The sequence below is a fragment of the Egretta garzetta genome, unplaced genomic scaffold, assembly GCF_000687185.1.
Source record: "Egretta garzetta isolate BGI_Z169 unplaced genomic scaffold, ASM68718v1 scaffold68, whole genome shotgun sequence".
Taxonomy (NCBI): Eukaryota; Metazoa; Chordata; class Aves; order Pelecaniformes; family Ardeidae; genus Egretta; species Egretta garzetta.
Window position 1 is genome coordinate 51707 of NW_009260774.1, and position 14590 is coordinate 66296.

General features: G+C 43.8%; 2 protein-coding genes across 8 annotated transcripts in view; both read right to left on the bottom strand.

Moving 5' to 3' along the window:
- Positions 1-682: 682 nt before the first annotated feature.
- IL22 (interleukin 22) lies at positions 683-2789 on the bottom strand. Its single transcript, XM_009646248.1, has 5 exons — positions 2586-2789; positions 1735-1800; positions 1495-1638; positions 1211-1276; positions 683-796 (listed from the first exon to the last, which is right to left on the bottom strand). Exons 1-5 carry the CDS (start codon positions 2787-2789, stop codon positions 683-685), a joined length of 594 nt encoding a protein of 197 aa, XP_009644543.1.
- Positions 2790-13386: 10597 nt separating this feature from the next.
- The window catches only part of MDM1 (Mdm1 nuclear protein), a 107954-nt gene continuing 106750 nt past the window's right edge, over positions 13387-14590 (bottom strand). For all 7 annotated transcript variants that reach the window (XM_035901664.1, XM_035901662.1, XM_035901663.1 and 4 more), the window contains one exon: positions 13387-14564. In XM_035901664.1, the coding sequence (XP_035757557.1) occupies positions 14458-14564 (107 nt within the window). In that variant the 3' untranslated portion in view covers positions 13387-14457. The remainder of the gene's footprint in view (positions 14565-14590) is intronic.

Here is a 14590-nt window from a genome sequence, read left to right on the forward strand (position 1 = left end):
CTCCCTTTCATTTAAGCACTAGAGAAAAGCTCTGTACATGGAAATATTTGAGGAACAAAATATTTATTATAATAAATTAAAGAGTAAGCGTTTGTAAAACAATCCATTTGCATATAAATATCACACAGCAGTTTTAATTTCATGGTTCACTTAAAAGCCTCTATAAATACATTTCCTTGGATATTTTTCAATTAATCTATATAAATAAAAGTACTGTATAATTATTACTTTAAAATAAGTTACCATTAAATATGAATGACAAAAATTATTTCTTAATTAGTCTGAAATACTTTTCAGGTAAAGGTCAGAAGGGGGCAACATATGCAAGAGAGATTTCCAAGTAAAAGGCTCAAAACATCATGGCTACATATCACTGCCTGCCTTGACCAAAGCTGATTCACAGGTGTCAGATCTCAGCCTATAAACTTACAGAAGCAGGTGCCTTATTCCAATGGAGATGAGGAGGACAGGAGCATGCTTTTGAAAATGGAACTGCAAACACTGTCCTGGAGTTTTCATTTTCAAAGAAGGCAGCAAAATGCTTCCTGTCTGTGCCCTCCTAGTTCGCTATTTTTGGCACAGGCAAAAAATATACTGCATTGGGGTGGGGGGCACAATAGTTAATTTGAGTTATTGCAAGAGTTTTTTGGAGATATCTCCTCAAGCCTGATCTGCAATTCTTTCAGTTTTTCTTCTTGTTCCCTCCCTTCTTTGGGGCATCAGTACAGGCATTTTCTATGTAGTCAAACAGTAAATCCAGTTCTCCAATGGCTTTAGTCTTTCCATTCTCTCCCAACTAGAATAGAGCAGAAGGTAAGTTTTAGCATCTCGTTATATCTCAGATAATTGAAATTAGGCTTGTCACAGAAACTGAATCAAGAATTTACTCTCCTTATTCTCTCAAGTAGATCTATTAGTCATTATACCATAAGATATAAACTAGCTCATTCAAATCCAGTCTAGCATATACAGTTACCTGCAACCTCGTTTCTGAAGGACAATTCTAAATTACTATAACACATGCAGAGAGTTAACAGGACAAGTGAAGGAGGGCTGGAAGTGGAAACATCACTAATCCTCTCTTTAGAGCCCCTACAGGCTTCACCTTCCACATAATCTCCAGAGTTTGTTTTATAATTAGGTCAGCCTTAATCCAACTCAATGACTGGGGTTTGGAAATGCTCTTTTTAAATGTTGGGAAAAAATGTACCTGTTTCATTTTGCTCTTCATTTCTTCCAGGTTCTTTTCAATGTGTTCTCTGTGTCCTGACAATTTCTAAAAAAAAGAAAACATCCAGACATAACATTGGCAGCTGTATGCAACAATGTGCTTTTGTTTTTTCCTTTTCACACCTTTCTATCAAGCTTGAATTTAATATTTTTGATTTTAAGTTTCTTTTCGTATCACCGCCTTTTGCTGCTGTTTGTAGCATTCTGAGATTCAGGAGCAGCAACAAGAGTCACAAGAAGGGAAAGAAACCCAACGCTACTCACACATCTGCTCAGCTCCGAGGTCAGGGATGCCAAGAATTGTGCCACCTCCTCGACGTACGGGTACTGGTCCTTGGCCTCGGTGAGGAGGACATCTTTCACTACAATCTCCACAATCTTCTTCATCATGTAGCAGCGGTTGTTTTCCTGTGTATGCAAGTAAGAGGTCATGTTAAATCATGGCAAGAGATCAACAAGTGCTGCGGAATGATGCAAAGAGCAACCTCCTGGTGTAAGATTTACCTTGATGTTAATGTAGAGCTGCTGCCCAATGAACCTGTTGTCCGTGTCCTGGTCTGAAACCCTGGCCTGAGAGGGAAAAAAGGAAATGTCAGGTGAAGATGGGAACCTTACCTAAAAATTAATAGTAAACCCTAAGGTTTCCATTAATAGTAGTGCAGGTCAAATGAGAGAATGGACACCATAAACAGCCTGTTACAGGTAGGTAAGATTGGAGATTGCATCTGTTTCTCGCCTTAATTGGGTGAGATTCAAGGTTACTATCACTGGAAAATAAATAAGCAGAAGTCTGAATTCCCATCCCCCTCTTAACTTAAACGTCAAGAGTTGTAGTGGTTATGATGACTAAACCAGATGCTGCAGGCAGCTGATCTCAGGGCGACCTGCAGCTCTGCTGGAGGTTCTGCAGCGTACACCAGGGGGGACTCACCCATGCTACAACCAGCTAAGAAACCTGCCCAAGAAGAGCACCTTAAGATGCCTGAGGAGCTGCCTGGCCATGGCTGAAGTCACGAGCAGGCCCAGCTCCAAATGGACAGGGCAAACAGAGGAATTTAAGCTCATGTTTCACAGTTGTCCCAGTCTAGCAGCAGCTGATTGAGAGAAGGAGCTGGGCTGTGCCAGGCGCTGCCTTTCCCCTGGGGAGCAGGAGGAGAGGCAGCAGCTTCCCCCAGCTACACAATCAGTGGGCAACAGACCCACTCCAACGCCCAAGCTCTGCCTTACTCAAATACACATTTTTTTTCTGGAGAAAGGCATGAGAAAGAGAGAGGAATGCTGAAGATGAGAAGCCAGGGCACTGGCAAGGAGGAGGTCCTCAGATCCCGCCATCAAGAACATGTGGGTTACTGTACCATTTTAGCCAAGGTGTAGGTGCGATTCCTGATGTAGGGTTGCTGGAAGTTGATCTTCCTGAGCCTGCAGGCATGATGGGCAGTAGAAGCCAATTCTGCCCCTTTCAGAGGCAGAGGGCTAGTGAGAAAAAGAGGGAGACAGCAACAGCAGCAGAAGATGACCCATCCTGCAAAGCTCTTGGTCAAGGTCTGCAGGGAGGCCATGGCTCACAGTCCAAAGTCGTCTGTCCCAGCAGGTTGCAGCTACAGCACTCCGCACTGACGAGAGAAAGCAGTGTTAGCATCAGGGAGGGTGGGCAATGCAAAGTGAGAGAGGCACAACGGCTGCAAGCCTTACCTTTGCTGTGATTCTTGATGTGCTCTGCGGGAGGTGAGGTGCACCTTATATAGGGCCACCAGCATCTCTCTCAGCTTTTTTTTTTTGGGGGGGGTGCTAGTGGTGAAATAAAAATGACATCAGCAAGTCTCTTACTTTCCAGTATCCTCTTCTGAGAACTACCTAACCACTACAAAACCCACAAATACAACTTCAAGGCCATTATAATCTTCAGTTTCTTATAAAATAAACCAAATTTTAATGCAGGACAAAGCAGGGGCTTTTGCCAGGGCAGGAATCCTGAATTCTTTTTGCATAAAAATATTTGAGAAGCTTATGGGTTTGTGCCTTCTGTCTTGATTGTAACACACTAATTGGACTGGCAATTTGATGGCAGATAATGTAATTTATATTCCTTTTTGTCCATCTTCTGTGGTAAAAGACTGGTGCTTGGCTGGTGCTGACCAGTATACACACATGGTCAGAGACTGCACCAGACCCAAAACCCTGAACACCTACAGTACCTACCCTGAAAATACTCCTTCCCACACTCTCCCACTGGAGTCACCAGCCATCTGCCCATCACCATGCAATCCTCTCTGAGAGATCAGAAACTGGGTAGGACCAACACCACATTTACCACATCCCCGATCTCCAAATTCCCATTTTCAAAAAAATTATCCATATTCCAGGCTGTAACTGGGGGTAACGACCAGAGCTGTGGTCATGCACTTACTTATCCATGTTCCTGACCCCATTCTGCTGAAATAGCATGCAGGGTGCTGAAGGGAAACCATGCTCTCTCTAAAGAATAATTTGCAACCCAGATGAGATGGTAATGCATGAGGACACAGAATTGGTACAAATGCAAACTCCTGGTTGTCTAATACCCACAGGGCACACAGGTGACAAATGTGAGAAATCAGGCCTGGAAAACCAAGGTTCCAGCTCTGCCTCTGAGAGTGAACAGGGGCATCCCTGGGGCTTGGGCTTCACCCCTCATGGCTGAGGTTCTCAGGACAAGAGCCATAATCAGCCTTACCCCATGGGCTGAAATGCTCAGCTCTTTTGCTTATACCCAAAAGGAAGCAGTTAAAGGCTGGCTGGCAGCAGGTCTACACTTTAGCTTCCCCTGATGCATCCACAGCACAAATTCATCTTTCAGTGCCTCAGTTGCCCTCAGATACCTGCCACATCAGCTATGCACAGCTCTGTACCCTTCACGCTGCACCCCCTCACCCTGGAGCCATCATCACCACATTCCTTTCCATGCCTCTCTCAGGGTATCCCACCCATTCCCATGCCCGGCTTCCAACAGCATCCTGACTGCAGCGGGAAGCAGAAAGCAAGTCTGGACCCTGGATGTCAACAACCTAGTTCACACCCCAAATATACCACAAAACTATTCAAGAAGGTGTTCATAAACTCTTTTCCATACATTTTTCATTTGACAGGCTAATAGGCTCAGTGGGGGAGCAGGTTAATGAGAAGATGGAAGGCTGAGTTATACTTCGTCAAAAGACAGACATTAAAGACCAAACTGGGAAAAATCCAGACAGAGAGGCTGTTTTGAAGGATTGGCCTTCTGTGAAGTGCAATCCCACGAACTCCTCTCCAGGCGTTGCACACAGTCTGCAGTCCAAAGACTGCTTCTAACTGAGGTTTCTTGCTCTTCTCTGCCAGCTCATCCAGCAGAAGTCCCAACCCCAGAACAAAACCCATGAATGGGCATTCAGACCCTCCCTGAGGGGGTAACGCAGTCCCTCTCCTGGTCCAGATCCCTTGTCTTCCTGCCCTTATGGATCCCACCTCTCCATCCCTTTGGTCACTTACTTGTGTCAGACACAGGTCCAGCTTGCCTGACCTTTTCTTGTGGCTCCAATCCCATGGAAAGGTGACCTGGGTTAGCAGGTGCTGTGCTACTCACATCTGTTCAAACCACTGCGAGGAGCCCACCCGGTCCCCAAGCTTCCCACATCTCCTGTCAGACACTTAAACAACATCAGGCAATTAGATGCTGAATCTTTCTTCTGCCCTCTTTTGTGCAGTGATTATAGGATCTCTTCTCTCTGTTTTCTCTAGTATTAGAAACCATACACTGGGACATGCCTATTTTCACAGAAAACATTAAGGTAGACTTGATAAGGCTCTCTCTCCCCCATCTATGTCGTTAGCCACCTCTCTCAGTCATACTACTTTTTCACTGTGCCATGATGTCCTCCTTCTGACACTTTTTTAAAAAGCTTGATTTCACTTGTTTAGTTTACCTCCCTGCCTCTGGTACGACACTGAAATGCCAAAATGCCCATTGTAAGTTTGTTAATTCATATTTCACAAAATCCTTTTTTATGACATTCCTAAAGCCATCACATTATTTAACCTTCCGTTTGCAGCTGTGAGTTACAACAACCTATCTTCCACCACTCTAGATTGCTGTCAGTATGGTCCAGCCCAAAACTGAACGTTTGAAATCTTGCTGGATGCTAATTTTAGCAGACTGTAAGGTTCCCCTGCTCATCAGTCTGCTCCTGGCCTCTTCCCAACCACCTTCCACCAGATGACTGCTGGTCCTAGATTAAGTTATGGTATAGTCACAGCCGTGGCTGCAGTTATCCCCTGTAACATGTCAAGAGAATTTCTTTGGAAGTGGAGATACACCTCCCATTCCCAGGGTCTGCTATTCCTGTTTTGAGATTGCGTTGAACGAGGACTGGACTAGTCACTGCCATCACCTCTTCTGACTAGCTCACCTCACCCTGGATGGGAGATACACGTCCCACACTACATCCTACGGAAAGATGGGGCTAAAAACCTGCACAGTCCTACCACTGGATCTTACTCTAGTCCAGAGAGGGAGGAAGGAATCGGGGGATTTTCTGCTGCAGTTGAGGAAAAATTCTTCTTGTTTGAGGAGAAAATACAATGAACTTCCGAAAAATAAGGGCTTGAACCAGCACTGAAAGCAAACCTCAGAGAAATTGCTTACCTAGACACCCCTCTCCAAATAGGCTGCACTGAGCTGTAGAAGAGAGCAATGGAAGGAAAGCTGCATTTAATTTAAAATGGCTGAAACAGTCACTGGTGGGTCTTACTTTGAGGAGAAAGAATAAAGTGGAAAAAACGTGTCTGAAGGATGCGTCTTAAAAGAGCAGCCTTTCCCACTAATTCTTTCCGACGTTAATGTGGTCAAGTATTCTAGCAAGTGGTATGGGAACCGGTAATTTAATAATTTCTCTTTGAGCTTGAACTACTGATGTCTTGTGATGCATGGTAGTCCCCAGCTTTTCTTTATAAAACAATGTTCTTTTGGAAAAAAAAAAACCTGAAAAACAAAAAAAAACCCCAACCCCCCCAAAGAAGGCTTCTCCAAATTCAGGGCAGCGGAGGGGGGGTGAAGAACAGCAAAGAGGGAAAAAAAGTAATTTTGCTTTTTAATTTTATGACTTTTTGTAAGTTTAATGTTATTTTTAATGTTTGAAGTTAGTAGCACTGTTTAAAATGCAAAATTCTCACAAGAAAACACACCTGTTAAGCTTATATTTGATTAAAAACTACCGAAGTCTCTGAACTTCTATGAAGTACCCCCTGCAATTTTATTTATGTATAATTAATTTAAAAAAAAAAAACTTGAAACCATTCACAAATCATGTTTTCTCCCCAGTGTCGTCCCAAGGGTTAAACATCTATCCTATCACTGACCTCACCGATAAATTTTTAAAGTGCAATTACATGGAGTTTCCCGAATTCGTTAAGAAACCATAGTGGTTGAATATTCTCGACAATGACTTCTTGACCCATATTGAAGACAGAGGATTTTCTGAGGAGGACTGGAACACTGCATCACGTCTGCCTCAAAAGCCACAGACACTTCCTTCTTACTTTGAATGAGGCCACAGGTGAATAATCAATACTGTACTTTGATGTTCATCTGTTGTGTGCCATCACCAGCACGCTGGCATGCAGGAATTTTCTTGAGCTTTAATACATTTTCAGTCGGCCAGGATTATACTGTGCCTCATTAGAAACACCTTCAGGATTGGACACTGGGCTAGAAACTTTGTCAAGAGTAGGCATGTGGAAGAGCGAGCCTGTGTATCATCCTCTTGGGTCTTTTAGCTGGAGATGAAATTTTTCCCCCTTAAACATCTGTAGGAATGGACCACAGGTCACACTGTGCCTAGAACTGAACAGGCGATCTGTCTGCAGACATCCTCAGCTTTCAGGTCATGTGCATCCCTTTTGCTTTGTTCCAGCTCACTTGTGAGCTAGTTCGTTGTGTTTTATCTCGATTCTCCTCTGCTTTTGCCTGGACTTTCAAGCTTGAAAAGATTAAAGCAGCCTAAAAACATGTTTCAGCTCAAGCTCCAGTGGAGCCTTATTTTAGTCAGCTCTCTGCCCAGCAATGAAAGCACCAGTAATGGAAGCTGAGTCTTCCTCATAAATTCTTCTTTATAAAACTTGAAAATAAGCTTTTCGGTAATTCAGCTATTCATTATGGAAACATCCTAGCACAGAGGCAAGTGTCTTCTGGGCATGATCATTAGGAATGGCAGAAAGGATTAATTTTCTACAGAGGAAATGACATCAACACAGATATTGGGAGAGGACATACAGCACTTGATGGTTATATTTTTGCTTTTTTTTTATGATAGGTTTCATGTTGTGTAAGGCACTGCAAATCTTTTGGAGGGAGAAGCAGTAGTATTATTAAACTTGTTTAGCCTGGGAGTATTGGGTGACTTTGGAAAAGACTCTCGTGTCAGATCTCAGTACAGACACTGCTGAGTCAGACTTTTTGCAGAGGACGTGCAATTCACCCACCTCCCCTGACAGTAACACTTTTGTTGCACGGTGAGTAACACATTTCCTCTGACAGTAACACTTTTGCTTATAATCTGGTATTTTATCAAACATCTTTGCTTCTGACCTTCGCTTGGTTCTGTTACATAATTTCTGGGCCTCCTAAGTGTAAGATGCTATATAATAAACTTGATAAAATTGGTGTTTCTTACCATAAAAAAAAAAAAAATCAGAATGGAAGGGAATCGTAGAATCATAGAATGTTTTGGGTTGAAAGGGACCCCTAGAGGCCATCTAGCCCAGCCCCCCTGCAGTGAGCAGGGACACCCTTAACCAGAGCAGGGTGCTCAGAGCCCCGTCCAACCTGGCCTTGAATGTTTCCAGGGATGGGCTCTCCACCACCTCTCTGGGCAACCCATTCCAGCGTTTCACCACCCTCACTACAAAGAATTCTTCCTTATATCCAGTCTAAACCTACCCTGGTTTAGTTTAAAACCATTACCCCTTGTCCTGTCACAGCTGGCCCTACTAAAAAGATTGTCCCCATCTTTCCTATAGGCTTCCTTTAAGTACTGAAAGGCCGCAATCAGGTCTCCGCGCAGCCTTCTCTTCTCCAGGCTGAACAAGCCCAACTCCCTCAGCCTGTCCTCATAGAAGAGGTGCTCCAGCCCTTGGGTCATTTTAGTAGCCCTCCTCTGGACCCACTCCAACAGTTCCATGTCCTTCTTCTGCTGAGGGCTCCAGAGCTGGACACGGTACTCCAGGTGAGGTCTCACCAGAGCAGAGTAGAGGCAACTAATAGCTCATTGTGGTCTCAATTTTAAAATACATTCTGGGATTAAAAAAAACCAAAACCAAACCTTGGTTTAAATAACTGTATTCTCTCCTCAAAAATACTGTAGTGGAGCTCCAAGAGAAAGCCACACAGAGACACGCTGGGGCATTATACAGATACTACTGATGTTACCACTGCTGATCCAGGACCACTGACGTGGTAACTTTTATTGCAGTGCCCAGATTCAGTGATTAATGTGAACAGACAAAAAAAAACCCAGCATCAATGGAGGGGCAACAGATATTAGTCCAGTGGTCCCGCCTCTGCAGACAACTGCTGCTGAACATCAGTAAAGCACAAACAGAAGTTTAAGACTTGCTGGTAGGAGCCATTGCTAGGCTCACGCGGATGGGAGAAAAGATAACTCAGACCACCTCAGTACAAGCCCACCTCCCTCAGCCTGTCCTCATAGAAGAGGTGCTCCAGCCCTTGGGTCATTTTAGTAGCCCTCCTCTGGACCCACTCCAACAGTTCCATGTCCTTCTTCTGCTGAGGGCTCCAGAGCTGGACATGGTACTCCAGGTGAGGTCTCACCAGAGCAGAGTAGAGGCAACTAATAGCTCATTGTGGTCTCAATTTTAAAATACATTCTGGGATTAAAAAAAACCAAAACCAAACCTTGGTTTAAATAACTGTATTCTCTCCTCAAAAATACTGTAGTGGAGCTCCAAGAGAAAGCCACACAGAGACACGCTGGGGCATTATACAGATACTACTGATGTTACCACTGCTGATCCAGGACCACTGACGTGGTAACTTTTATTGCAGTGCCCAGATTCAGTGATTAATGTGAACAGACAAAAAAAAACCCAGCATCAATGGAGGTGCAACAGATATTAGTCCAGTGGTCCCGCCTCTGCAGACAACTGCTGCTGAACATCAGTAAAGCACAAACAGAAGTTTAAGACTTGCTGGTAGGAGCCATTGCTAGGCTCACGCGGATGGGAGAAAAGATAACTCAGACCACCTCAGTGCACGCAGCCTGATGCCACCAAAGGCACCACTATGCACCCTTCCCCCAGATGGATGGTTCATTTAATTCGGAGTGTAAAATCACGCATGTATTAAAAGACTCTATCGCTTTATATAGTGACCTACATATATCCAACTGCCTTGCGAATAGTCAGATCAGGTGAACTGAAACTTCTGTACTTCCTGTTAACGTGGTGTGGTTGCACAGCAGTGACTCAGTGACATGGCAAAGTGGAATTACTGACATATCTTAAAGAAAAGCACTTGAACTGGGAACAGAATTTTGCAAGCTGGTTTATAATCCAAAATTCAGTGACAAACACTTACTCAGGTTAAGAAATAGCCCCAGCATTATGCACCTTGATTTACCCTCAGTTTTATCATGGAATAAATCCACACCATCTTAAGTAGATACGTAAAGTCATTTTGAAGGGAAACAAGGTTATTTAAGGTGAAGTACTTGTGCCCAGACACTGCCCATACACCAGCACTTCCACCGAGGCTCTGCGCTCAGCATCATCTCCCGAAGGTGAGCCCCCCGGCTGCTCGGTTATTCTGTACAACAGGGCTGCTAGAGAAAGTTCCCATGCTGTTAACAGCAGTCTTCTAGTTAGTATCCGTCCCTAGGAAGTCAAGAGCCCACACCCCAGCCCTTCCCCAGCCTGAGGTTACGCTATTGCCCATCTCCCAGGAGAGCCCCTGAGTCGGCAAGTTTCCTGTTGGAGTGGGACTGTTGTCAAGAATCTGAGATTTATGGGGCCAAAAGGACTCCAAACAAAATAGCTCCAGCCTAGCAATTAGGATGCTGTTTTCCTGGGGTTATCCATTTTTAGCCACATGTCATGTAAACTAAAAGACGTAAACAGGCTGGAGCCAGCTTCCCACTGGAAATGCAAAGAGCACTCTCCTCACGAGAGCACTGCTCTGGGAACTCAGGGACCCACTCCAGCCGGGGGGCACCAAGCCTCAGCAGGCTTCCCCTGGCCCCACAAGAGACCTTGGAGCAAGAGCTGGGCACCCAGCTGTCCAGAACAGGGCACATCTGCAGATGCCTGTATGTGTGTGTCACACCAACCCAGCGACCAGAAAGGGACCTAGGAAGGGAGAAATCCAGAAGTACAGGCTTTCCAGATCCTGTCAGCCATTCCTATTTTACTTCAAGTCTTGAAGTAGGTGCTTTGGAGACACCCCAGCACATGACAGTATTAAGCAAAGTCACCTTGAACAAAAAACTATTTTTTTAATAAATATAAACACACACACTTATATACCTACACAAACACACATACAATATGTGTGTATATCAGATATAAACACAGTTTAAAGGAAAAGCTTTTGAGGTCCACTGCCTTAGCTACCTCAGGGAAGGTAAGCTGGCATGAATGTGAATCAGTCACATTTACAAAGCTGATGCACCATTACCAGAAGACTTCATCAAGACCTCTGAAGAAAGTGAGGAGCAAGAAGCTTCAGTTGTCCTTTGCCCCTCCACTGAAGAACTGTCTGTACTAAGGAGGATCTGCTGCCACAACTGTACCAGCAACCTCCCCCTGCAAAGAGCAAGCTCACGTCAGCAAATTACACTGGAAGGCTGTGCTGCCATTCAGCAGAACCTGGACAGGCTGGAGAGTTGGGCAGAGAGGAACCTGATGAAGTTCAACAAGGGCAAGTGTCGGGTGCTGCGCCTGGGGAAGTTGAACCCCATGCACCACTGGTGGGGGCTGACCTGCTGGAAAGCAGCTCTGCCGAGAGGGACCTGGGAGTCCTGGTGGACAATGAGCTGACCATGAGCCAGCAGTGTGCCCCTGTTGCCAAGAAGGCCAATGGCATCCTGGGGTGCATTAAGAGGAGCGTGGCCAGCAGGTTGAGGGAGGTTATCCTCCCCCTCTACTCTGCCCTGGTGAGACCCCACCTGGAGTACTGTGTCCAGTTCTGGGCTCCCGGTTCAAGAAAGATGAGGAACTCCTAGAGAGAGTCCAGAGGAGGGCAACAAAGATGATGAGGGGACTGGAACATCTCTCCTACGAGGAAAGGCTGAGGGAGCTGGGCTTGTTCAGCCTGAACAAGAGAAGACTGAGAGGGGATCTCATAAACACCTACAAATATCTCAAGGGTGGATGTCATGAGGACAGAGCCAGACTCTTCTCAGTGGTGCCCAGCGACAGGACAAGGGGCAATGGGCACAAACTGAAGCATAAAAGGTTTCAGTTGAATATGAGGAAGAACTTTGAGGGTGCTGTTTATTCCCTAGATAGAGCTCCTATTGGCAACTGCCTTCCTCCTTGTTTATCTACTAGGTCTTTCCACTTAAGGTTTCCAAGATTTCCTTGACAGAAAACAATACACATTCACTGTACAGCATGCATTTGGAATTATTTATAAGGGGTGCACTTTTGAACCTTTTTTCCATGTTCAGCTTGCTGGAAAACTCAACAGGAAACATGTTTGAAGGTTGGTCTGAAACATTCAGAAAAACAAACCAGAAAACTAGATCAACTAGTCTAGAACTAGATCAACAACAATAGCAGAAAGCAGGCACAAAGAATTTTGTATCTGCCTTGAAGACTAAAAAAGAGCATCCTTCAGAAGATTTGCACTAGCATAACTCAAAAAAGGTATTTTGTCTACATTTCCCTTAAATACTTCTGTCCAAAATTAGAACATTTCAGGCAAAAGCTAAAATTTGTTAGATGGGAAATACTGTCATGATGCATGGGACACCAGGGGCTTCCATTCTTATCTCTAAATTGGGTTTGTACCCCCATGCAACAAAAATATCTCCCTCCTTTACCAGCTCTATTGTCTCCCTGGAAGAAATCAATACACATGTACCATACATGTAACAAACTCAGACCTACCCAGATGCACTGGACTCAACAGTGCAATACCGTAAGGAAAACTGGTACACATGCTGTTATATCCATGACTTACAGGCCTCAAAATCAGGCCTGCACAAAAACTCTGACAGACCTGACGAATAGCCAGGAATCCTAGAAGAACAAAAGATGTAAAAAGAGGACACGGTTCATAAAACTCAAGTTACAGGTACCACAGAGGAGAGGTAATGGATGATGAGAGCTCTTGGCCATGAGAACCATGAGAATGTGTTGAATATGAACACCACCGACAGAGGACACCCAAATTAACCCACCCGCAATACACTGCAGCAACATTCCCTCAAATATTTAAATTTCCTCCCAACAAAAGTATTTCCATTTTTTAGCCATTAAGTTTTCCACTATAAAACTATTATTTTAGAGGAAAACTGGCAGTTTTCATCAAGGCCGTCACACACCAATACAGTTTCCCTTTCAGCAGAAACTTTCTGACCAGTTATAACTTACATTTTAAGTGCATGCCACAGAATAATCCCAGAAGTCCTCCAGATAAAATAAAATAAAATACCTTGATTTGTTTCAAAAAACTCCACTGGCAGGAAGCTACTGCAACGCGAAATTTCTGGAAGTAGCGGACACTGTTTTCTAACGTGGTCAGTACTGGATAGCACTCACTCTTTAAATCAACACCTCATTTCTTGGGGATTGGCCCTTGGGGCGTTGCAGCCTGTGTAGCAGCCATCTGCTCTGGGCCACGATTCCAAGTATCAACATACCTAGCTTTAGTAACTTGTTCTTTCTGAAGATCAGTGCTGAGGTAGCGTCTTTCAAAAGTCCATAGATGTTCCCGCTGAACAGGTGAAACAGAACTAAACAGAGAAGTGCCAACATAATAGGCTCTCCCAATTTATCTGGCATAACTTGAACAGAAACAAATCAAACAACGTTTTTTATTTTCAGTAATATGTGTACATAAGTGTGTACAAAATCGAAATGTAAGCAAATGTACAAAATTCAAATTGTTCTTGTATAAAATTTCCAAATGAAGTAATACTAAAACTTGAAGTCACATAAGAAGAACCAAGCTGCCTGCTAGCCACCTATTTCATCTACTTCATGTTAACTTATTTGCATCACTTGGAAAGATAAAACAAGCTGTCAGCATAAATCACAAACATTTTTCACTGTGACAATCACAACAGTATGCCAGTCTCCCAGCAACAGGCAACTACGAGGAGAGGTAATCAAAATGTCAAAGTCAAGAACAAACATTCTTCTGAGTTTACTTTAAAAGATCAACTACTCCTAAATACCTGAGTTGGAAGTGGGGCTGGGAAAGGCCACTGTTTAAGGTGGCTGAGGTTGCTGTTTCTAGAGAAGTTGAAATTAACACTAAACACGGGTCTTGCCCACAAGACAAGTGTTCCTATCGGTACATCTGACTGCGGTACTGTACACATTGAACTCTAATAGTCATCCTGGCAAAAAAAATGTGAACAATGAACAAATGCTAATGCTTAGTGTCCTTTTCTCAAACTCCTGTATGCTCCGTGTTAGCTTCATTAAGAAATAGTAAGATTTTTTTGGTAACAGGTTAAAAGCAGTAAGTAGCAACTTTGTGTTACAGCACTGACAATTCACACAGAAACTTAAACAAATATACCACAGTTGCCTTTAAGACAGCTGGTTAATATCAAGCAACTGAGGTATTTGGTGAATGATGGTGTTGCCCCTGAATACTGTCCCAGGTCATACTGCATGACTGCAGCAGAATACCTTGAAAAGTAACAAACAGGTTGCATAAAAAATTATCTCACTTTCAGGAGGTGCCACTGTAAAAAAAAAATAAAACCCCACAGGGCTGCTGTGACATAGTGAATTAAGACAAAACTCTCGGATATAAAGGACCTACATTTTCAACACTGGTTGGAATATTGTAGTTTTAAATTGGGATGGCAAGTCCTAAAAGCTGGTCCATATTAGCGATAAGTGAAAGGATGCTGCATGACATACACAATCATGATTTTTTAAAATGTACACTACAAACTATAAAAAATAAATCATTTTTCAGAACAGTTTACAGAACAGTTTCTATACAACAGGTGGGAGAGATTATGTCTTGCCCCAGAAATCTTTCCTCTTCTGAGCTCGTTCCAGTATCTGAGATGCTAGTGAGCTAGATGCTGCAGAGCGAGCAGAAATCTGAGACAACCGGTCATCTGTGGGGAAAGCAGCAAGGGAAAGA

What these genes read in the sequence shown, in the direction of transcription:
- IL22 (XM_009646248.1), bottom strand. Translation starts at nt 2,789, where the DNA reads ATGGCCTCCCTGCAGACCTTGACCAAGAGCTTTGCAGGATGGGTCATC. An exon ending in CCTACACCTTGGCTAAAATG is followed by an intron (nt 1,801 to 2,585) that starts GTACAGTAACCC and finishes TTTCCCTCTCAG; the next exon opens with GCCAGGGTTTCAGACCAGGA. An exon ending in TGAAGAGCAAAATGAAACAG is followed by an intron (nt 797 to 1,210) that starts GTACATTTTTTC and finishes GCTCTATTCTAG; the next exon opens with TTGGGAGAGAATGGAAAGAC.